The sequence below is a fragment of the Ostrea edulis genome, chromosome 1 (assembly GCF_947568905.1).
Source record: "Ostrea edulis chromosome 1, xbOstEdul1.1, whole genome shotgun sequence".
NCBI lineage: Eukaryota > Metazoa > Mollusca > Bivalvia > Ostreida > Ostreidae > Ostrea > Ostrea edulis.
In genome coordinates, this window is record NC_079164.1 from 22,228,454 (window position 1) to 22,255,061 (window position 26,608).

The 26,608-nt window shown below is 34.1% G+C and overlaps 1 protein-coding gene across 1 annotated transcript; it reads right to left on the minus strand.

Moving 5' to 3' along the window:
• Positions 1-590: 590 nt before the first annotated feature.
• LOC125663703 (6-phosphogluconate dehydrogenase, decarboxylating-like) lies at positions 591-26,597 on the minus strand. The gene is made up of 14 exons (XM_048896029.2): positions 26,448-26,597; positions 19,523-19,598; positions 12,507-12,686; positions 12,309-12,374; positions 11,994-12,112; positions 11,614-11,680; positions 10,584-10,718; positions 10,070-10,195; positions 9,117-9,180; positions 8,555-8,685; positions 7,574-7,707; positions 6,195-6,294; positions 4,370-4,492; positions 591-1,073 (listed from the first exon to the last, which is right to left on the minus strand). Exons 1-14 carry the CDS (start codon positions 26,459-26,461, stop codon positions 954-956), a joined length of 1,455 nt encoding a protein of 484 aa, XP_048751986.2. The 5' UTR covers positions 26,462-26,597; the 3' UTR covers positions 591-953.
• Positions 26,598-26,608: the final 11 nt, after the last annotated feature.

A 26,608-nucleotide genomic window follows, 5' to 3' on the forward strand; every position in this document is an offset into this window, starting at 1 on the left:
ATCAAAATCCATTTAATAATAATTACCTGTGAAATTCAATAAGTAGGTCACCATGACCTACTTTTGAGACAACATGATATTATGTCCTAAGATGCATCAACTGACAAAATTTGATGATCCTAGTCCTTATACTAAGCAAAATATCAAAGTTTTAACAAAACAAAATTGAAGGTCAACTTTGAAGTGACCTTGAGACCACATCCTTTGCCCCAGGATGATGCCTTGAACAATTTTTTATCTACAACCTATCCTCATCCTTATGCATAAGTTTGGTGATAATTTGCCCAGTGGTTCTTGAGATGATTTTTTAGCAACCACTACTTTTGTTTGCATTTTCCTAATTATCTCCCCTTGTTAAAGGGTCACAACCCTAGTTTTAGTAAAAATGAAAGCCCTTGGGCCAAGGATAACCTGTGACAAATTTGACAAAAATTGGCCAAGGGGTTCTTGAGATATACCCCTTTTTCCAAAAAGTTGACACACACCGCACGCCAGACATATGGCCATATGATTAGCTCTTTGAGCCTTCGCTCAGAAGAGCTAAAAATAGTAACTGAAGAATACAAAATGGGGAAAAAAAACCAAGGTGATAAAACTTCTCTCAATATTTTATTTTGTTCTATTGATGAAATCAATGTATGAATAAATCTTTTCTATTCTTAATAGCACAACAAAGAATGTAAATATGAGATTAAATAATAAATAAAAAGCATAATAATTTTCATGTATATGCATTATATTGATGAGAAAAAAGTAACAGACAGAGATCCACTAGTATGTTTTTTTTATATTAGTTACTACAATTTGTTCATTATGCAGTTCCACAGGTCTGTGGCAAAGCATTGTCCATCCACAGAGAGGAATATTGATGCGAAGTTTGGATATTCTAAAAAACAGTCGCTTTAATAGATCTAAATGGAGGTGGGTGAATGAACATGTCTGTGGAGAAGAGATCATGCTTGGTAAGTTGTGGAAGAAACATTGCCTCCGTGACCAGTCCAGTTTGTGTGGATGAAGTGTCCTGGGTTGTCCAGCAGTTCGTAAGTGTGTGCTCCGAAGTAGTCCCGCTGAGCCTGCAATGAAGGACGAGAAAGTAAGGGAAGTAACTACACATTGCAGCTTGGAGATGCTATTAAAAATCTAATAATCAAGATAAAAATTTTTTATCAATCACTTATCTTAGAAGTTTATGATACAGTAAAAGGACTTCATTCAGTAAGGGCCTAATTTAGCCCCCCCCCCCCCCCCCCCCCCCAAATGACTTTCAACTTTTGTAAGCAAAGTTTAATTTACAATAATTCCAATGTTATTTATTACAATTGTTTTGATTGGACAAAAATAAAGCTGAACAAGAGTTTATACATCAATAAATCCGAAAACGCGATGTATTCATACACGCCTGAAAACAAATAACATAGTGTGGGGAAACTATTCAAATTTTTGCAATTGTTAATAGAGTGAATGAATTGGAATTATAAGAATCAAACATTCTTTTTGAAGAATTTATCGATGTGTAAACTCCGGACATTTTACTCACAAACTTAACATAAAAGTGCTTTGCACTTTTATTCAGTTTGTGAGTAAAATGTCCGGAGTTTACACATCGATAAATTCTTCAAAAAGAATGTTTAATCCTATAGTAAAACAAACTTAACACAAAGTCCTGGGGATGAACACTTTTGATTCATTATAAGTTAAATCCAATATCTTTTTTAAACTTCAGGGGATGAAAATCATTTTGCTGTAAGCATATATTCATTATAAGCATGATCACTACAATAGTACTGTAGTTTGATGAAGATGCACAGTTTTCAGATCTATTTTTTTTTATATGGAAAAATACTGGTGAAGCACCACCATAAATATATTTTCTTAATTTTTTATGATAAAGTGCATATTTTGCATGATTTTCCTTTCAGCAAACAAAAGATGATTTATATTTTTACTCTGCATGTCAAACTTCAGCCAGAGTTCGTTTGCTCACAAACCAATCTCTTCCAGTTAGGCATTATGGGATAGCGAATTCTTATACCAATTATACTGTGTGACGTCACTGTAGAATGACGAAAAAACCATAACGTCAAACGTAAACAGTTCAAAACAAGAACGTAAACATTAAACACTATAATTTGAACAGAGTATCCATACCTGTTGATGATCTTTTGATAATTTTATGTTTAAAATAAAATCCATACTTTTATAATAATGCTCTTAATGTCAATATTTTCAAGCTTTTAACTACAAACTACTTCTTTATTGTTATTTGCCCGCGTGATAATCGCGGACTCACAATATACACATCTGTATATTGTGCTGCGTCACATAGGAGAGGTCTGTACGTAGGTGACGTAATGAGGCCTCGACGGGGAGTTTGCTCTGTATGTATCACTCAAAGATGGGTCAATGTTAGAAAAATAAGTCATCCTCTCCAATGCACTCCAGCAAAATAAGAAAAATTCCTAAAAGTGACATTTTCAGTGAAAGAAAAAACCCCACCCAATCACAAACAATAAAATGCTTCATGTTAAATTACAAACAAGAGGCCCATGGGCCACATCGCTCATCTGAGTCACCTTGGCCCATATCTGAAGACTTTCCATATATATTTGCATGTAAAACCTTAGTCCCTATTATGGCCTTAACCTACCCCTGGAGGCCATGATTTTTGCAAACTTGAATCTACACAATATTAGAAAGCTTTCATGTAAATGTCAACTTCTTTGGCCCAATGGTTCTTGAGAAGAAGATTTTTCCTATATTTGTATGTAAAACTTTGATCCCCTATTGTGGCCCCCATCCTACCCCCGGGGGCCATGATTTGAACAAACATGAATCTACACTATGTCAGAAAGCTTACATGTAAATATCAGCTTTTCTGGTTCAGTGGTCCTTGAGAAGAAGATTTTTAAAGATTTTCCTTATATATTTGTATGTAAAACTTTGATCCCCCTTGTGGCCCTATCCTACCCCCATGGGCAATGATTTCAACAAACTTGAGTCTACACTATGTCAGAAAGCTTTCAAATAAATATCAGCTTTTCTGGCTCAGTGGTTCCTGAGAAGAAGATTTTTAAAGATTTTTCCTATATATTTGTATGTAAAACTTTGATCCCCCCTTGTGGTCCCATCCTACCCCGGGGGCCATGATTTGAACAATTTAGAATCTGCACTATCTAATAAAGCTATCTATAAATTTCATCTTTTCTAGCCCAGTGGTTCTTGAGAAGAAGATTTTTTAATGACCCTACTCTATTTTTACCTTTTCTTGATTATCTCCCCTTGGAAGGTGGCCTGGCCCTTTATTTTAACAATTTAGAATTCCCTTTACCTAAGGCTAAGGATGCTTTGTGCCAACTTTGGTTGAAATTGGCCCAGTGGTTTTTGAGAAGAAGTCAAAAATGTTAAAAGTTTACAGACAGACAGAGTGACGGCCAAATGCCAGTGATCAGAAAAGCTCAATTGAGCTTTCAGCTCAGGTGAGCTAAAAATGGCCTGAAACTGTAAACATTATCAAGATTTTGTCACTCTAGAACTGAAGTTTGAAATGATACATTTCAAATCTCTTAAGATTTCACATGGACTTTCAAATTTTTTAGGTCGCCACCCGAGTCAGGTCCTTATCGTGTAAATCACTTTTTTAGAGTATCAAAAGAAATACTGATACCTGCTACATATATTCTATTGCAAACAGATTTGTCTAAGATATGCCCAAGTTGTTACATGTACACACATATACTAAAGTACTAATATAGAAATGAAACTTTTACACCTTATCAAATTTTCAAAACATTTAAGCAAGTTGCCAAGGCCTTCTAAATTTACTCGCACAGGTAATCAATGGTTCCATCTCTTATTTCCCTTTCTGAGCAAAAATGTTACAGTATATGTGCTAATTATTCAAGTGAAATTCATAGTGTACTGATTTTGGCACAAAAGTAAGAGTATTGTTTATGGTTGTGCTAAAATACTGAAGACTCTTGTTATACATTATGATAAACCAAAGAAGCGCAAATGATTACGTCAACCAGTACACCAGCTTCAACTGAGGTTTTAAACAGGCTAAAATGTAAAATAAGTACACACACAGTGTTGTATGTAAGTTTAAAAGCTTCAATCCCCATCTGATAGGGAAGGGGGATTGGCTACTATCTATGATCACATCCATCCCTCCTTTGAAAATTTCCTGCATCCATCCCTTAAGAATAAACTTTCTAACACTGGCTCAGCATAAAGAGATTATGTTTTATCTATACATTGCACCAAAGACCTCCAACAAATCTACATTTTACCTGAATGAAATTTTACCTGAATGAGATTTTACCTGGATGAGATTTTATTTGGATGAGATGTTACCTGAATGAGATTTTACCTGAATGAGATTAGCTGGTAGCCTGGCAGATCTGTATCCATCAAAGAAAGCCAGAGCAGTGCTGAATGCTGGAGTGGGGATTCCTAGAGTCACTGCCGTGGCCACAACCTTCCTCCACGACTCCTGTGAGAAGACATTGAAATATCAAGGTAGATCAATCCTCCCGTGATGTCATAGGTTTTTGTGAAAATCTTTATTGAATTAAACTTTGTGTATGATAGAAATCTATCTTTCAGACGAATTTTTTCATTGGATAAAATAAAAAATATGGTGAACTATTGATAGTGAAAAAGTTTATATTTTTCATAGATAATCATGTTGTCAAGGGGAATAACTCCTATGCTGGTATTTCATCTACATGTACTGTATGTCTTCTACACAATGATTTCCCCAATATCCACAATTTATACATATTCATAAACTATCCATTTTTCTAAACTGTTGTTATTAAAAATTTGTCACTTTATCAAGTTTTTATTTATTCTTATTCTGTTTTACACAAATATGTGACTTTCTGATGTTGACCTGTACTTCTGTTTTGTATGACTGACACCTTCAACAAGGTGGTATCATGTATATTTTCTTTGGTTATTAATTAAATTAAACTATTTTGAGTGGAAATTAATACAGTTTTTTCATTTTCAGCCATTAATATTGATAAGTTAAATGAGAGTGGAGCTACCTTAAAGTAATATATTTATCAAACTAAGAATGACTTTTACATCAATTGAAAATTTGATCCCACTATGTTTAATTTTCATGGGTGATGAAGTATGTGTATTAGAAATTTAGTTTTCATATCAATCGTATAACAACTGCTGTGATCACTGGCACACTCACACAAACAGCACTAGTATACACGCATAAAGCTTTTAAAGACATTTTACTTTTGAAATATGTGTTAGACTAGTTCATAAAAACTTTAGCCTTTGACTCAGGTGAGCTAAAAATTGATGGAATTCGACCGGATTGAAAACATTTGTTTTTTGAATCTTTGGTTTTTTTCTGTGTCTAAAAATAAGAACTGCTTAAATCTATTTCCTTGGCACATCCAGTAATGCAAACCACGACCCCCCCCCCCCCCCCCCCCCCCCCCCAGATAACCAAGCCATGCCACTTGCTATTAATGACTGAAAAGTCATTAATTATTAATTAACTCTAGTTTTGTGAATAAAACTTAATGTATCCCTACAACAACAGTGGGGAGGGGCTCAAATATTTTGCAATTTATTCAATAATGATATATTTCATCATTTGTGTTACAACTAGGATTATGTACAATATCATAAATATGGTTCTAATTTTCTCTTCTGATACATGCCATTGCTACAAGGAGATTGTTAAATGAATTTCATTTAAGAATTAGATAGGTGCGCATGGGGGGGGGGGATCCGTGCATGTATGTACAATAGTGTTGGATTTATCGATTTATTTAAAATTATCATTATATTGAAATGTGTTTAATGTTCAAAGGCAGTGCTGTTCACACAGTTTTACAAACTTGAAAGGTTTGCAACAAGACTGAGATATTGAGAGCAGAAATAAGGAAAGTAGAGGCAGTAGTGAGCATACAGTTCAGAACATTTTGCATGTCAAAGATTAAGCAAGTCACAGTGAAGGCAACAGAAATAAAATGTATATAGTATAAACATATTTCAGTCACATTCATGCATAATATGTTTCACTATGTTTACATCTTAGGTTTGATGTGTCTACGGCACGAGTGGGGCTTGAACTCAAAACCTTCCAGTCACAAAGCGAATGCTCTACCACTGAGCTACCGTGACCAGTAATTCTGTAGGTAAGGCAATATAGTATCTCCTACCTGGCACTTCTGGACCTCCTTCTTGAAGAAATCATCCAGTAGCAGATTACTTAGATCTGGCTTCTTGTCAAAAGCTTGTTTGATGTTTCCTAGGAAAACACTACCAACAAAGACACAAAAACATTCATTACTGTTCCTTATGTATTTCTTGGAGATACAGAAGATTAAACCAGAAATGGCAGTGAATTCAGTTTCTTGAGTTTTGTTCATGTTTAAATAAACATATACAGAAATGGCAGTGAATTCAGTTTCTTGAGTTTTGTTGGTATTTAAATAAACATATACAGAAATGGCAGTGAATTCAGTTTCTTGAGTTTTGTTGGTATTTAAATAAACATATACAGAAATGGCAGTGAATTCAGTTTCTTGAGTTTTGTTGGTGTTTAAATAAACATATACAGTAAAACACGGTTATAATGAACATCTACGGCTAGCAAAATAAACAAGAGGCCCATGGGCCACATCGCTCACCTGAGTCACCTTGGCCCATATCTGAAGACTTTCCATATACATTTGCAAGTAAAACCTTAGTCCCTATTGTAGCCCTGTCCTACCCCTGGAGGCCATGATTTTTACAAACTTGAATCTGCACTATGTCAGAAAGCTTTCATGTAAATCTCAGCTCTTCTGGCTCAATGGTTCTTGAGAAGAAGATTTTTAAAGATTTTCCCCTATATATTTCTATGTAAAACTTTGATCCCCTATTGTGGCCCCAACCTAACCCTGGGGGACATGATTTTTACAAACTTGAATCTGCACTGTGTCAGGAAGCTTTCATGTAAATCTCAGCTCTTTTATCTCAGTGGTTCTTGAGAAGAAGATTTTTAAAGATTTCCTCTATATATTTCTATGTAAAGCTTTGATCCCCTATTGTGGCCCCATCCTACCCCTGGGAGCAGTGATTTGAATAAACTTGAATCTGCACTATGTCAGGAAGCTTTCATATACATGTCAGCTCCTCTGGCTCAATGGTTCTTGAGAAGAAGATTTTTAAATGACTCTACCCTAATTTTGCATTTTTGTGATTTTCTCCCTTTTGAAGGGGGCATGGCCCTTCATTTGAACAAACTTGAAAGCCCTTCACCCAAGGATGCTTTGTGCTAAGTTTGGTTGAAATTGACCCAGTGGTTCTGGAGAAAAAGATAAAAAGTTTACAACGATGACGCCAATGACAGACAACAGACAAATTTTTATCAGAAAAGCTCACTGGAGCCTTTGGCTCAGGTGAGCTAAAAAAAAAAAAAAACCAGTTCATTATAATCAAACTTCGTTATATCAAACATGTTATTTTGCTCTCATTGGGGAATGAATATCACTTCACAATAAATGTGAATTCATTATAGGAATGTTTATGATAAGTTTGTTTTACTATACAACACCTTCTTATGATACAACCCCCTCGCCACATCAGAGCGATCCCTCCGAAGTTTAGCTTCCATTTGAATTCCTTAGCTGCCTCTCTCATCAACATAAAACCTTGGGCATAGGAAACTATTTTGGAGGCATATAGGGCCTGAAAATTAAAAAAAAGTTTGAATTTGTTTTAAATTAAACAGTCACATGATGAAAAAGTTGACCCCCCCCCTCCAGAATTTACACATAGTATTGTTACCAAATGCAACATCTATTCATTCATCAATCAGATATTTTATGGTTCAGTTAAGAGGGGGGGGGGGGGGTGTCTGTTTACCTACATGGAAAAAAAATCATTTTAAATAAAACCAGTTCTACCAACTCAAAAATGGTTTTAAAGTGATACCGAAACATAACACTTTTCTACAGAGGATAGAATTTTAATGATTATACAATTTTACTTCCTTGAAAAAAATTATCATATAAAAATTCTATATATGAATATTTCTTGTTCCATGCACATGCATCTATATTACATCTATCACTGCATGGGTAATGGTTATTCTTATGCTTATTTCTACATGCTATTTTTAGAATAGGAAGGTTTTAGGTATATATAAAAATCATTATTTGGCAGATACTATCACTTTTTAAACATGTCTAGAGACTTTTGAAAAAAAAATGAGATGTGGATATCTTAGCATTGAAAAGAATTGTTCAAATGTACCAGCTTTTTTTTTTGTTGTAAAATTTCCTTCAAATTCTATTTGGTTCAAATCTTAAAAGGTTTTGCAACATCATGTTGATTTTTAAAACAATAGAACTGAAACCTAGAACAAACAATCAAGCATATCAAAGGGGAAATAAAACTTCAAATCTTAAAAGTTCTGCGCAATATAATGGTGATTTTTAAAACAATGGAAATAAAAAAATAAAACAATGACATTTATAAAAGAAGTAAAAACAACTTGAAGTCTGATTATCTCTCTGCCAATACATGTACTTACATATTTGATGTCATTAATAAACTGTTTTTTATCTCCCTCATATTTGGTTTTACTAGGACCCTGGATTTGTTTGCTAGCTTCAATTCTCTCCCCTTGTAGTGAGGATAAGCACCTCGCAAACACTGCCTCAGCTGTCAAACAATGATATACATTTATATACAATAGTGTACATTTATATACAAAAGTGTACATTTATATACAATTGTGTACATTTATAAACAATTGTGTACATTTATATACAATTGTGTACATTTATATACAATTATGTACATTTATATACAATTGTATACATTTATATACAATTGTGTACATTAATACCAAAGTTCAAAACAAAATCCTTAATACTTGTATTTGCAGTTTGTCCAATTACTAGAAATTCAACACTTAAATTTATTAATTAATTTCAACGTTGATGTCGCGGTCTTATGATGCAATATACTGCCATTTTATGACACGTCATTACTTTTCTGAATTGCTGATCTCTGAATGACAAACAGGCCATTTAGCAGTCAGAATAGTTTTCTAATTTGATAAATCAATTGTATTCAATGTAATGCATTACCAATCAGTGAAACGGGAACTCCGTACTCCAGGGCAGATATGGCGGTCCATTTGCCAGTCCCTTTCTAAAGAAAAAATATTGTTTTTAAACATTTGCTTCCAAGTTTAAAATCAATATACATGTAACTAAGCCTATACACAGGCTAAATGTTCATGCTCTTTCATAAAATGATAAAAAAAAAAGGCATTGCTACAGGGGTGCACAATACCATTCATCAACCCCAGGGACACACTCAAAAATCAAAACCTAACATGCACTCTACATGTCATACCCTATCATTTGCTGAAATCAAATCATTTTCATGTGTTACAGTATGTCAGTACTGTGGTATAGTGATTCTCTGTTTACAGTATGTCAGTACTGTGGTATAATGATTCTCTGTTTACAGTATGTCAGTACTGTGGTATAATGATTCTCTGTTTACAGTATGTCAGTACTGTGGTATACTGATTCTCTGTTTACAGTATGTCAGTACTGTGGTATAATGATTCTCTGTTTACAGTATGTCAGTACTATGTCAATCTAATTAGAATTAGATATTATTCCGCTCACATACATACATGTGTATACAAGCGGGTCTAACATCTGATTGTAATTAGATTGGTACTATGTGTAGCGATTTTCTGTTTCCAGCATGTTTAATAGTGAATTATCTGTTGATACTGCATGCAAATGAAGTTACACTGCACAATTTGATAGAGGAGATATGTACCTGAAGCACACATAGTGAGCCACTGAACAGTAATTTCCACATGCATGAAGCCGAAATGACAGGTGTAAGCAATCCTCTACACTATGTATGATAAATTTCCATTTCTAATAGACTAACCTGCCCAGCAGTGTCTCTGATTTTCACTAACCTGCCCAGCACTGTCTCTGATTTTCACTAACCTGTCCAGCAGTGTCTCAGATTTTCACTAACCTGCCCAGCAGTGTCTCAGATTTTCACTAACCTGCCCAGCAGTGTCTCTGATTTTCTCGAGAAGATATTGTCCATCCTTGTCTTTAAAGCGCAGAATGTCTCGGGAAATTTCTATTAGGAAAGAGTCCAATTCTCCTTTATTCCACTCGTCCAATACCTGAAATTTTTTTTTACATGTAGTTATAAAATGGCTGGTACATGTATTATCTATCAATTCTCAATTCTTTGAAAATGGGCGAGAGTCGTCTGAGAAAAAACTTCAAGAGTTAAATGCAAATTGTTTATTCTGATTATGCGAGTTATTTGTCCTACTTCATTAAAGCAACAAAGAAGGTAATACACTATTCAATGCTTTATATCAAAATAAAGTCTTTTGGCAAAAACTATACCTGATGTTCTGACAAGGCATAAATCACAATGACAAGCAAATTCAGCTTCAACTGATGAAAACGAGAATCTTTGCCCAAGACAAGAATTCATTTGTAAACCTAACATGACCTGTCTTTCATATGTAATTAAATAAACAATTTGATTCGCTGGCTTACATCAGCCATCTCTGCTTGTGACATTCCGAGCGCGTCCTTCATCACATTGTACGCCTCACAGATCAGCTGCATGTCGCCGTACTCGATTCCATTGTGTACCATCTTCACAAAATGGCCCGCTCCATCAGGACCAACCTAAATACAGGGTCAAAGTTTAAAATGTCTTTTTATAACTTCTTTTCAAAAGAGGACCACAGTCAAAAATTTCCCCTGAACAGACAAGTGATGTTCATGATTGGTTAGAATCACTGGTTCATTTGTATAGCAGAATACACAGCAACACCAACTACTATTTTGGCAATTAGATTTATCAAAATCATATCTCAGGAAACCTTTAACCCCCAGTTTATAGGTTATCAAGTAAGCCCAGTTAATAGGTTACCAAGTAAATCCAGTTTATAGGTTAATTACCAAGTAAGCCCAGTTAATAAGTTTATAGGATACCAAGTAAGCCCAGTTAATAGGTTACCAAGTAAATCCAGTTTATAGGTTACCAAGTAAGCCCAGTTAATATATTACCAAGTAAGCCCAGTTAAAATTTAATTGCACATCTACAGGACACCACCAATCTTCCAAAAAAAAATGATTTAGCTACTGCGTAAAATGTAAGGAGTCCTGGGAACCATATATTTATAGAAAAACAGTGTTTTCCAACCCCCGGGGTAAAAATGAAAATTTAAAAACTTTACTACACATCTACAGGACACCACCAATCTTCCAAAAGATGATTTGGCTACTGCGTAAAATGTAAGAGGAGTTCTGGGAACCAGGTTTTAGTAGAAAAACGTAATGTTTTTTACCCCCAGGGTAAAATTCAAAGTTCTAAACCTTATTGCACATCTACATGACACCACAAATCATATATTCCAAAAGATTAATTGGTTACTGCTTAAAATAAGAGGTTGAGGAAGAAGAAAGTGTGATAGATGGACGGACGGACCATGCTAACAATATACCCAAACTTTCTTAGGAAAGTGCGGGTATAATGACATTTCCAGTCACAATAACATACCAAGTCTAAATAACTTACCCAATCACAACATGGCTCATTGCCTGACTTTGCTGCTATGGACTGGAAAATATCTTTGATAGCTGGCCTACAAGTGATATAAAATTACCTCCACGTTGATGAAACAAAACTAGCTATTTATACAGGTTAATATTGGAAAATATCTTTGATAGCTGACCTGTTTTAAATTTACCTCCATGCAAACAAAATATCTATAAAAAGTTACACTTTCTGTTTCATCCTGTAAATCCACAAACATGATCAATATTCTTCCTAAATTTTCTTCACATATATCAGCAAAAATCTACTATCAGAATCCTTAACATGATAAGGTTTCGTCCTATGACACATCTTGACAGCACATATAATCAGAATCCCTAAATCTGTATAAGTGGACATACCAGGCCTGCTCAGCTCCCCCAGGCATCAGGGAGGGGCCGTATCGAGCACCATCCTCTCCCCCTGATACACCACTCCCCACAAACAAAAGACCCTGGGCAGCTAAAGCCTTACACCGCCTCTGTAATGGTAAATCATAATCTATATTGACATAATTCACTTTTACAGTTTCTTGATTATGTATAGTTTTCTGTTGAATGAGTTCGACTACCTATAAATAAGTACAGTATATGTTCTCAATGTAGAAATCATGGCTATTGTAAACACTAGTACTTTTCATCAATTACATGTACTCATGATTATCACTGAAAACTCACATTACTGTCTGTGTATTCTGAATTCCCGCCATCAATTATGATATCTCCCTTTTCTAATAATGGAACCTACAAAGTGACAAAGTCATACAATACAGACACAGTTCAGACTGCATTATTCCTGTAATTAACTTATCCTATATATGTCCTATGGCACTAACTGGCAACATTTATTTCAGATGATAATTTTCAAAATCTGACCAGTTTGAGGATGAAGTCATCCACTGCTTGACCAGCCTTGACCAACAACATAACCCGTCTTGGCTTCTTTAGTTTGCTGACCATGTCTTCCATGGACTTGGCACCAATGACCTTGGTTCCTTTAGCCTCATTTTGTAAGAAGTGTTCCACCTTTTCTACAGTTCTGTTAAATGCAACAACCTGCAACAAACATTGTACCACCATTGAAATTACATCTCTACGAAATATACCATATGTCAATTTTGGCGCAACAGTCTCGGATGTGATATGTGTACAAAGAGATAGAGATCTGTGGAGGATCTACATAAAGTCTGCGGAGAGTAGATCGAAATTAGTTACTGAAGGATTCTCACTTGGAAGCAGATCAATCCAGGTTTATGACACGAACCCATTCTCTGCGGGTACAGACTCTCCTGATGAGAAAGTTGTTCGAGTCCTAATTAAAGGTATACCTCTATCGGTTGAAGATTCATGTATTAAAAAGATGCTCAAAGGCTTAGGTCTAGGAGTAGAATTAACAAGTGATATCAAATATGAAAAAATCAGACATCCTAAAACCCACAGAATGACTGAAATATTAAATGGAAATCGTTTTGTGTATATGTCGCCTCTAGAGAATGGAAAATTCCTTCCACGCTCTGCGTCATGTGCAGGTTTACGCTGTACCATATCTCACAAAGGCCAACCCCTACGGGAACGAAAGAAGCAGTGCACAAACTGCTGGGCAGATGACCATTACAAAAATGCTTGCGAATTCGAGCAGAGTTGTAGAATATGCAAGCTACCAAGTCACTTTCCGGGATCGGATAAATGCAGATCATATGTCACTCACCAGGAGGACATAGTATGCTTCTCTGGAAAAGATAACCCTCTTTCAAATTTCTTCCCTACTGAGTTAAAGGTTTTTGGGCAAACATATCCTTCAGCCGAACATGCTTTCCAACACATCAAATCCTTACGTTCTGGTGATCTTAACCGTGCAGAAGCCGTAAGTAAAGCTGAAACCGCCTTAGATGCCAAACGTGTAGGAGGTCAGGTCCTGGAATCTGATGCTTGGATTACATCTAAAGACTCCGTTATGCGGGAAATACTGGAATCTAAACTACAGCATTGTTCACAATTCAGAAGTGCTTTAAAAAAAATCAGAAAATCAGATATTCTGGTGGAATCGACGTGGGATACTTATTGGGGTAGCGGGCTGAACGTGACCGGAACATCTCATACTCTAATGCAACATTGGCCAGGTGAAAATAAGCTTGGACGTATCCTCGACGGCATGGCAGCCAAATTGCAGCGTACGGACGAAAATTCAGCTACCAACAATTCCTCTAGATCAACAAGAAACAAGCAGGGCAAAAAACAGAGTTAAGTCTACCAAACAAAAAAAAAAACAAAACAAAAAAAACCGCTAGTCAGTCATACGCATGAACAAGTTAAATATTATTTCAGTGAACTGCAGGGGTTTAAATACTGCAGAAAAACGTATAAAATTTTATACCTGGATTAATGATAGCTGTTTTGATGTAATATTTATGCAAGAAACCCACTATATTGAAAAAAATGTACTAAATTATGATGCAAGGTGGAAAGGTATATCAATACATTGCTTTTCCGATTCAATTTTCAGTAGAGGAGTTTCAATATTATTTAATAAAGATTTGAATTTCAAAATACTAAATATACATAAATCTAATGAAGGCAGGAAACTCATGGTTAACATAGCATATGATGAAAAAATTATTACATTAGTTAATTTATATGCTCCAAACGATATCAATTATAGATGTGATTTTTTTAAACGGGCTAAAGAATGGATTAGTAAATATACAGCAAATTTTGATAATCTATTGATATGTGGTGACCTTAATTGCTCAACAGAAAATGAATCAGATAAAAGTGTTATAATTTTAAAACAACTACTGAACAAGCTCGATTTACACGACATGTGGAAAACTATGAAAAGCGGAAAAAAAGGATATTCATGGTGTAACGGAGTAAATATCCCAACAAGTAGAATAGATTATATTTTACTATCCGATACCTTTTGTTTTCAATGTGAAAATATAAGGCTTCAAAACATTCCTGGTTCACACTCAAACGGTACTAGGATGTCTGATCATAAGTGTTTAATTTTTTCTTTGATTGTAAATGAAAACCTTAGAGGTCCAGGATACTGGAAATTTAACACATCTTTAATTGAAAATGAAACCTTCATGAACGAAATGAATACATTCCTGAAAAACTATAATTTCGATAAAGAAAATGCACTAGATTCATGGGAAAATTTGAAAAGGAATATAAAAACAAAATGTATAAATTTATCGAAAAATATATCTAAATCTTACAAAAACAAAATAAATTCTATTCAAGGAGAAATAAGTAAGATAGAAGACTTGCCATATGAAAAAATAGATATGAATAGAAAAAGAAAATTAGAAAATGAATTGACAGAATTAATAAACAAAAAGGCAAAAGGTGCACAGGTAAGATCAAGGGCAAAATGGATTGAAGAGGGAGAAAGAAATACCTCTTATTTTTTAAATTTAGAAAAGAGACGACAAATATCAAATGTGATAAAATCATTAAAAAATGAAAAAGGTACAGTTTTTGATGAAGATGAAATTTTAGATTCTACATGCAATTTTTATGAAAAATTGTATACATCAAATAATGAAAATGATAATAAAGTGAATGAATATTTAAGTAATATACAATTAGAATATAGTCTAAATGATGAAGAAAAAAATGAATTAGACACCCTTCCCTCACTATCAGAATGTACAGAAACAGTATTCATTATGAAAAAAAATAAATCACCCGGATCTGATGGATTACCGTGTGAATTCTATCAAACTTTCTGGGAAAACATAAAACAACATTATTATTGCACTCTTCAAGAGATCTTCCAAAAGTATACAATGACATATTCACAAAGACTATCTTTAATTACTCTCTTATTTAAAAAAGGAGACCCGCAGAGTCTTAACAATTATAGGCCTATTAGTCTTACAAATACTGATTATAAAATAATAGCTTTTCTTTTAGCTAATAGACTACAAAAAGTGTTGGATAAAGCAATACATGTTAATCAATCAGCTTATATAAAAGGGAGAAATATAGCTCTGAATGCAAGGTTAATTATTGATATTTTTGAATATTGTGAAGAAAATGATATAGAATCAATAATGTTATTTCTTGATTTCCAAAAAGCGTTCGACTCTGTGGAATGGAACTTCATGACGAAAGTTCTTAAAAAATTTAACTTTGCCGAAAACTTTCTCAAATGGGTCAACATACTATACAATAAACCTATATTTAAAATAAAAAATAATGGATGGATGTCCAAAACATGCAATATGCAGAGAGGTATAAGACAAGGATGTCCCATCTCTGCAATATTATTTCTTTTTGTTATAGAAATATTAGCGGTAAATATTAGATCGAATTCAAATATTAATGGATTTCAAAAACCAGGAATGACTAACAGTATTAAGATTATACAACATGCAGATGATTGTACTCTTCCTCTTAAAGATGAAACCTCTCTAGAACATTCTTTAAAAGTCATAGCAAAATTCAGCAATGTTTCGGGTATGTATTTAAATATGTCAAAAACAGAATGTATATTAACGGGTCCTCACAAATATCATTATAAACAAATTAGAAATGTTAACGTAAACAATGATAGCATAAAAACTCTTGGAATTTATATAGGACACAACAAAGAAATATGTTATAAAAACAATTGGACAAAAATTGTAGATGACTTAGAAAAACTGTTTGAATCATGGAAAAAAAGAAAACTAACCATTTTTGGTAAAGTTTGTGTCATCAATAGCCTAGCAATATCAAAGATTATATATGTTGGATCAGTTCTGAGCTTTCCAAATGAAGAAGTAATTAAGAAATTTCAAAGTTTGTTATATAATTATATATGGAACAAAAGAGATAGAATTAAAAGAAATACACAGATTGGAAATGTCCTAAAGGGAGGCATTGGAATTGTCGATGTATCTTTGAAATTAAAATCCATAAAAGTATCTTGGATAAACAGGATTTCAAGCGAGAGAAACTCTCTATTCTTTTTTGTAGATAGTTTGTGCAAAGAAAGAGACTTTGATTTTGAATATCTATGTAAAACAAATATTACGAAATCAAATGATTATCAAATAATGGAACATTTTCCTCTATTCTACAAGGAAATGCTTGTATTTTTCAACGAATGTAAAAAAAATAAAAAACAATTTTATCTGAATGCATTATTGAAAGAACCGTTGTGGTGTAATAAAAATTTTATGTACAAAAACAAGCCAATATTTTTTCATAATTGGCTGAGGAGCGGTTTTAAATTTTTGAATGATATTGTAAATGAAAATGGCATAAAACCTTTGGAATGGTTTGATGACAAACTTATATGTAAAAAAAACTGGATGTGTGAATATATGATTATAAAAACAGTTATAACAAAAACCTTCAAAAGTTATGAATTTTCAAATATACGATACGAAAACATTTTTCATGGGAGTACATCATACGATTTATTATGTAAAGGACATGTTAAAGTGTGTGATATCAATTCAAAGTTGATTTACGAAATTCTTTGTCATGAAAAATTTATACCTCCATTACACCAAACATATTACGGAAAGGTTTTTGAAATAACAAAAACGGCTTGGAAATCTATTTATGAACAAAAAATCTTATCCATAAGAGACAGAAGTATATCAGAATTTAATTATAAATTATTAAATAATCTATTGTGTAACAGAGAATTGCTGAAGAAATGGAAGATAGTAGAAAATGATTTTTGTGTCTTTTGCAGAGATGCTAAAGAAAACAATGAACATCTTATCTTAAAATGTAAAAATGTTTCTCATATATGGGACATTGTTAAACAAATTTTAAAATTTGATATATCGTGGAAAACAATTGTGATAGGATTTTACTATGAAAACAATGAAAAGACACTCTTTTTGAATAGCATAATATCTCTTATTGCCTGTAAAATATACAAGTATAAAATGTGTTGTAGATTAGATAACAAAGACGAAAAACCTCAAGAAATATGTAACCACATAAAAAGTAAATTGAATTTTTATACAGAAGTGTACACAAAAATTCAGGATAAAAAATATGCTAAAGTTATGAAAGCAATTAAAGACAAATTGTAATTTATACACCTTTGCAGGTATGACTTTTTATAATATGAAACCTGACAAATATCTGTCTATGCACATTTTTAACTATGTTACAATGTGAGTTTATTTTGAACAATTTGAATTGATTACAAACAACTATATTTCTATATCAAATAAAATTTTGTAATAAACCTTTTATATACTGGTATTTTGCAAAAAGTTCCCACTATGAGGAGGGGTCCTGTCCTCCTATAGTGCTGCCATGGGGGTTGTGATATGAACTTTTGAATTGTTAACCCCGCATATGGCAGTTTCAGGTTCTTTATGTACATAATTATATTGTTGTGTTGTTGGTTTTTCCGTAAAAATAAGAACCTTTTTTGCCATAACATGTTAATAAATTTTGTTATATAACAGTATATTATATGTGTGTGTGTTTGTATGTATGCATATATGTTTGTGTTTTCTATATGTAGAAATTTATATGATAAATTTATATATATGTATATGTATGCCTATATATATACATCTAATCCAAGGGGCCCCTGGCACCCTAGGTAAAGATTATAAGGGGGTCTCTGCGGAGACTTTACCCCGAAATAGTAATGTATTTTGGAATTAAAGACTGATATATGTGAAAAAAAAAAAAAAAAAAATGTCAATTTTGGCTAAATGGATATGTTTTTGGTGGATGAAAAAATCTGCCAGAAATTAAAGTGCTTAAATTTCTATCCATATAAAATTCATACACTTATTAAATGAAACCATGCCAAAAATTAAAGTGCTAAAACTTCAAACTTTTCATATTCTCGTATAAAAACTCGCCAAATATTCCCCACACTAAAATTACTCGATACACGGTTGTTGATATTCAAATTACTTCTCAATCATAGTGTAATGTTATTTTTAAAAATGCTGCATATCAATTAAGTATTTACAGTTTACTGGTGGTAAGAAACAATCTAAATCTAAAAAAAAAAAAAATCATAAAGCTTCCTTTCATTCTATACGTAGACATAATACCATGGAGTGATCAGATAAGAAATTAAAGACAGTAGCATAATCAAAGGATCACATGACGTGTGCACACCTCACTATGAACTAAAGCAGTTCTGACAGCCTGTCTAATTGAAATAACTCGTTCACTGGGAAGCTAATGATTCAAGTGCAGTGTATGCATAATGTTTGTTTACTCAGGTGAACAGGTAACTTACGGTCTCCTGCTCAATGAACAGGCCAGTGCAAGTATGGTCTAGGGATGTTACACCAACTCAAAACAGATATTTATCCAGAACAGACATTTATCCAGAACTCTAAACAGACCTTTATCCAGAACTCTAGACAGATATTTATCCAGAACTCTAAACAGATATTTATCCTAAACTCTAGACAGATATTTATCCAGAACTCTAAACAGATATTTATCCTGAACTCTAGACAGATATTTATCCAGAACTCTAAACAGATATTTATCCTAAACTCTAAACAGATATTTATCCAGAACTCTAAACAGATATTTATCCTAAACTCTAGACAGATATTTATCCAGAACTCTAAACAGATATTTATCCTGAACTCTAAACAGATATTTATCCAGAACTCTAAACAGACAATTATCCAGAACTCTAAACAGATATTTATCCAGAACTCTAAACAGACCTTTATCCAGTATATGGGTTACATCATTACATGTATGTATAAGTTTTATTTCAATTATCTAAGTAAACTAACAATGATTAAATAATTGTCTAAATAAAATGGCATTTTCTTTCACATACAAAACTGAATATTGCAGACATATACCATCAAAGGGTAGAACATTGAAATTTTAGCTTTAAATGTGATGGAACACAAGAGGAGGAGAGTAAACCAACTTACAGTAAAGCCATGGTCGTTCATGTTTAGGATCAGATTCTGGCCCATGACTGCCAGTCCTATAAGGGCGATGTCTCCTCTGTAAATAAAATAGTACACAATGATTATGTACCAAAGTGCTGTCTGTAATGTCACAGGAAGGGAAAAATGTAAAAGATCGAACTGAGATTTGAATCTGGGTCCCCTGAATCTCTCGTCAGATGCTTTACCAACTGAGCTATCTGGCCACCAGTAATAGAACCTGTATGACTGACCAGCAATAGTTCCAATAAAATGTTCACAATATATGTGAATTCAAAAATACCATTAATTACACAATTATCATTTTCCACATGGAGCTGTCAATCTGAAAATGTGATATACATATGTAACACATGTATATGACAAAATCATAAATTTCCAACATTCGAAGAAACACTGTCTATAAAAATTTAACCCCCCCCCCCCCCCAGACTACAGAGCAAGTCCAAACTGGGACATGTCATATAATTTTGAGCAATGGCAAGTTAATCATAAACAAATTGTATGGTACAATCATGGATTTAGTGCTTTTCAAATGTTCCACTATACATTAAATATGTGTACTAGCTGTCTTATGACATGTTAATCATGTACAAATATGCTTAAAATAAAAATAAATACACTGCACCAATATTGCATGTACAAATACAGAATTTGAAACACTGCATGTTTGAATAATACTATCGACAGAGCGAGACATTTGATGTTTCTCACACCTGGTGTTGTAATCTCCATGACTCAGTAGTTACACTGTACACAAAGGATCCACCTCTTCATTTCTTCTTGCATTTTCAAGGGGCAAATTTAAATTTACATAATAGACGTTTCTTGATGAGTAGCAATTTTATTGAACACAATGGTTTTTCACTGTGTCTGATTAGAAATAAAATGGGGCAAAAAATATTTCTGAACAGTGTGTTGCTGGACACAGATCCAAAGGAGATTTGAGTTTGAATCTGGCAGAGAATTTTTCTTTTTTGAAAATTTTGAAATTCATTCATGTTCATTGTTATTCATACATCTTTACAATATTGATAACTACAGTTGTATTAATAAAATAACATTTTCTTCTGAACTGAGAGTATTTTATCAGATCTATTATGTTTTTGCTCATGAAATCCAGACCTAATGGATGACTATTATTAGAAGAACATTTTGTCTGTGTAAATTCAGTTAGGACTTGTACTTCTTAGTAGGAAGACTGAATGTAAAACACGGTATCTTAAACTCTTGGAAATCAATAACATTGTTTCTTTTAATTCAATTTACATTAATTTTTTCCCCTTGTTCAAGTAAGAAATGGTTTAATTTCGTGTGTACACGTACATTATATGACCTGACATAAGTTTTTATGGACTTTCATCATGAAATCTGGTTTGGCATCAGATTACTAAAACCATTGAAATCATTTATTACCAGCACGGTTTCTGAAGCATATATAATTTGTAATACGTTAAACTTGCGTGTAAATGAAAAGAAAATGTCATTGTGAATCATAAAACACATTCAATCAAACTTCTCCATCAGAACACGATACACAAAATAAAAATTAGAAGATAAGAAACATGAATTGTACAACATAAAAAAAAAATTCAAGAGAAAGGTCAATAACATTGTAATTCTCTCTTATCAATGTTTTAATGTTTTGTCAACAATAATTTATGATGAAAGCATTGACCTTACAAATTGACAAAAAACCTACAGCTACATAAATATGAAGAAATGAACTGAAACTCAAAATATAATGCATGAAAATACCTTCTTTGTGTCATGGAAATATGAATTTATGACAATAAAAATAAACATGAATTCAAAACATTATGCATAACTTCATTTGTCATATTTCCCCAAATGTTATATTGTCGATGAAATTTTCCGAAATTCATGAAACATGGCATTTCCCAAATTAGACTGATAAATCCCTAGAACTCTAAAGGTGAGCATGCTTAAGTTGACAATGTTTATTATAGTGTTAGAATATTGAACACAAGATCCTTCATGAATCATGAAAAACCAAATGCAGTTTGGAACTCACCCCCTCCATCAATGAATATAGATTGATTGATTGTATCTTGCTTAACATCTCTCAAGAGAATTTTTCACTCATATGGAGACGTCACCAAGACCGGTGAAGGGCTTCAAATTTAGGCCTATGCTTGGCGCTTACGGCCATTGAGCAGTGAGGGTTCTTTAGCATGCCACACCCACTGTGACACGGGACATCCGTTTTTAAGGTCATCTTCGAGGACCCGTGACATTCACACCTGATGCCGAGCGTTTAGTGATGGAACTGTCATTACCTGTTTTAACGACTCAGGTCTGTCGCGGCCAGGATTCGAACCCCGACCTTCCACATGCGGAGCAAAAAGGCCGGGTTCATTTAGAATGGAACACTCAGATGTCAACCGAGTTATGGAGAATCCCTCACATTTGTTCACACCCAATAATGAAATTGTTAATGGAGTATGGAGCATCCATTCATCCGCTTCTGATAATGAACATGCAGACTGACCTAAGGGTAATGGAACACCCCTTCACAAGTGCTAGCACATCCACCTTCTTCCCTCTGTGCAAAGTGTTAACACCCATTCAAGCCAAATTAAAAAAATAAATAAAAAATAATTAAATAGATAAATAAAAAAAACAAAGAAAAACACCCCCAACCACCAAAATGGGAAAACGCAGACTAAAGAATTTGCTTATATCAGGTCATTTAAAATGGTAGAAGTGAGAAATTTTACATGACTGAATAAAAATCTGATGGTTTGAGAACTCAGCAAATGCAGCATTCTCCATCAACTTTACCACCCAAGTGAAGTAATGGAGCATCAATCCTCCAGCTGAACTCTAAGTTTCAGCATGATTGCATGTTTGAGTACCAAAACACGATCAGAAGTATCTTTTTATGAATGTGAGCAGCAACATGACATGGTGAGTTTACCTTCAGCAGCTGTACTGTGACAGGGGTGTTAAATCTAACTGCACTGTGACAAGGGTGTTAAATCTAACTGCACTGCAACAAGGGTGTTAAATCTAACTGCACTGTGACAAGGGTGTTAAATCTAACTGCACTGTGACAAGGGTGTTATAACCTAACTGCACTGTGACATTAGGGTGTTATAATCTATTAGGGTGTTATAATCTAACTGAACTGTGACATTAAAGTGTTATAATCTAACTGCACTGTGACAAGGGTGTTATAACCTAACTGAACTGTGACATTAAAGTGTTATAATCTAACTGAACTGTGACATTAGGGTGTTATAATCTAACTGCACTGTGACAAGGGTGTTATAACCTAACTGCACTATGACATTAGGGTGTTATAATCTATTAGGGTGTTATAATCTAACTGAACTGTGACATTAAAGTGTTATAATCTAACTGAACTGTGACAAGGGTGTTATAACCTAACTGCACTGTGACATTAGGGTGTTATAATCTATTAGGGTGTTATAATCTAACTGCACTGTGACATTAGGGTGTTATAATCTAACTGAACTGTGACAAGGGTGTTATAATCTAACTGCACTGCAACAAGGGTGTAACTGCACTGTGACAAGGGTGTTAAATTAACTGCACTGCAACAAGGGTGTTAAATCTAACTGCACTGTGACAAGGGTGTTATAATCTAACTGCACTGTGACATTAGGGTGTTATAATCTAACTGAACTGTGACAAGGGTGTTATAATCTAACTGCACTGCAACAAGGGTGTTAAATCTAACTGCACTGTGACAAGGTTGTTAAATCTAACTGCACTAGCTGCGACATTAGGGTGTTTAATCTAACTGCACTGTGACAAGGGTATTAAATCTAACTGCACTGCGACAAGGGTGTTATAATCTAACTGCACTGAGACAAGGGTGTTAAATCTAACTGCACTGTGACAAGGGTGTTAAATCTAACTACACTGAGACAAGGGTGTTACAATCTAACTGCACTGAGACAAGGGTGTTATAATCTAACTGCACTGCAACAAGGGTGTTAAATCTAACTGCACTGCAACATGGGTGTTATATCTAACTGCACTGTGACAAGGGTGTTATAATAATCTAACTGCACTGCTACAAGGGGTGGGGGGGTGGGGGGGGGGTTATAACCAAACACTAAATGGGAATTAACCTGACTGCACTGCCACAAGGTGAAATAACCTAACTTCACTATGCACTACAAGAGGTTGGGGTGTTGGTGTTAAATAAGCTAACTGCAATGCTACAAGGGGGTAATAAATGATGTAACTGCACTGCCCCGAGAAGAGAAATCAATAATTTAGAGTAAATTTTAGGAAAAAGTATTTGCATTGAAAAACTTTAGTCATGCAATTGAATGACAGAGACACTCTGTAATTTTTTTTTATGATTCAATCCTAACTGTTTACATCACCCTCCAACTTTACAGCATTAATCACATTAACACATCATGGGGCAGTTCCTTTACAATGATGTGGCAGGAAGTTTTTGTCATACCCCTAGGAGCCAAACAATCATATCCCCAACCAGGAAGTAACATGTCTTAATTTGTTTTACTCTCCATGTCCTTTAAAAGCATAATTCACTGCATTTAACATTGCACCTCACACTATACCATTTATTACTCCTCCGCCAACACATGCACAGACAGTAAACCATGTTTTAGTGGAGATATTTCACAATATATATATTTTCTTTTTTTTAATGCAAATCTGGTTTAAACTAAGTGGGAGTTACTCTGGTTCAGAGGTGCATCAATGTATCTAACTTGAGAGATTAACTCCTCTCACAAGTAAACATGCTGTAGAAAATATTTAAGTGGTTATAACTGGGTGAACAGACAAAGGCGGATATTTCGCAATTAAGCAGATCTTCTAATTCATGTAGCCCCATGTTTGTTGATTTTACCCCGTTTGATTTGAAAATTTCATTTTTTTTTTCTTCTTCAAAATTTCAGAAATTCAATAAAATAATTTTATAAGCTATTACCAAATAGGACACAACTAAATATATCTAAGAAAATAATAGAAGATTTGTGTAGCTATATACATGTACATGTAATATGTGTATTGATCATTTCTGTGGCAAGATGAGATATGACTATGCACTAGGTGATGAGATATAAGACTATGCCCTAGGTGATGAGAGCTAAGACTATGCCCTAGGTGATGAGATCTAAGACTATGCCCTAGGTGATGAGATCTAAGACTATGCCCTAGGTGATGAGATCTAAGACTATGCACTAGGTGATGAGATCTAAGACTGTGCACTAGGTGATGAGATCTAAGACTATGCACTAGGTGATGAGATCTAAGACTATGCACTAGGTGGTCTATGATTGACTGAGTAACAGCTACAAAGATGGCTATTAAAGTGAATCTGTAGTTCACCTGAACAGGTATTGGGTTAATTACCACAAGTTAAAAGGTCTGAAAACAAGGTTCACGAGTTTCTAGATATAATTGTTTTAAAAACCCACAGAAAACCATTCCAAAAAAGAAACGTCATTTAAAGACAACAGAGGTTTAGTTCATTTTATACAAGTTTTGCCACAAAGTAAGAATTAAATAAATTTCAACCTATTTGAAAGTGCTTGATCAGGTGTAGCTGGGATGCAATTATAAAAGGAAACAAAAATGTAATGGACCAGACATGTATTCCTGACTCTAGTCCAGTGCTCTAACAGCTGAGCTACCTATCCAGCAGTGATATAACCAGCTGAGCTACCTATCCAGCAGTGCTCTAACAGCTGAGCTACCTATCCAGCAGTGATATAACAGCTGAGCTACCTATCCAGCAGTGCTCTAACCAGCTGAGCTACCTATCCAGCAGTGCTCTAACAGCTGAGCTACCTATCCAGCAGTGCTCTAACCAGCTGAGCTACCTATCCAGCAGTGATATAACCAGCTGACCACCAGGTCTTCATTCTTAAAGATACACAACACTGTATCTCAAATGGCCTAACAACTGAGTCATCTGACCACTGGGTATTGCAACAGGGCAGCTGCTCACTACATTGGTCAAAATGATTTGTTACCCTACATATAGGTAGCATTTGTTTTACCAAAAAATGGGATATAATATTTGCTTAAACACTATAATTAAAACAGATCTAAATTCTAGTATTTATTTCTTCTAATCATTGAGTAATTCATGCATTTGGGAATTGTCAGAATTCATTTTGTTAAACTGTTGCAGATCTGATATCTATACTTTGCACCTGTAAAACTACAGTTCATTCAGGTGCTAATATATGTTCTTCTTATTGCATTGGCCCTTGTGGGTCCATGATTGGTCAATAAATCATATTGTATATCATCGACTAGACTTGTGAAGTCTACGTTTAGACTAGACTATATGTTGGCATGCAAATTCATTTTTAAATGCAACAGTCATCAGTTGTAGCATATCTCTGATAACAAAATTCTATTTATTCATACAAAGTACTATATAAATATACAATTGCAAATTTTGAAATTACATTTTCATCATATCATAAGCAATGCAGGGGTAAAATTAAGCAAATACGGACCCCCCCCCCCCCCTTCATGCATAGACTGAAGTCATTCCGCTCCAACGAAATAAACAAATTCAACACAAATATATCCCTGTCAGATTGTCCACAAACATTTTTCAATTTATTACAAATTAGCAACTGAACTTGAAAGTAAATGATTGGCTGGACCTTTGAAAGAATATTCATTATAATTTCTTACATATGAATAACCCATTCTAAAAATGAACTTTCCCCGTGTTCACCACAATCAATACAACTATTGCACTCGAAAAGCCCCCAGGTTTGACTGTACATAACAGTGCACTGTACAGAACATGCAGTCCACATTCTGAAAACATGTCATATGCACACGGCCGCAGAGAAGACGATGTTGTACACTATATCTGTTTATAACAGTTATATAACTAGAGATAACTTACGTGGGTTGTGACATCGTAACTGTCTTTCTTGTTGTAGTAGGACCTATTAGTTTCTAACACAAGTCCAGTGTCACGTCGATAGCCGGTTTACGTTTGGGTCTCCTATTACCTGACCTTTAACCTCTGACCTTGATTCCTCAAGCAAAACCGTCTACTTTCAT

Excerpts from the sequence above, each read along its gene's own strand:
- LOC125663703 (XM_048896029.2), bottom strand. Across the intron at positions 6,295-7,573 it reads GGGGGTTGTATCATAAGAAG|TGTTTTCCTAGGAAACATCA; the intron begins GTGTTGTATAGT and ends CTTTGTTGGTAG. Across the intron at positions 1,074-4,369 it reads TACCAGCTAATCTCATTCAG|GCTCAGCGGGACTACTTCGG; the intron begins GTAAAATCTCAT and ends CCTTCATTGCAG.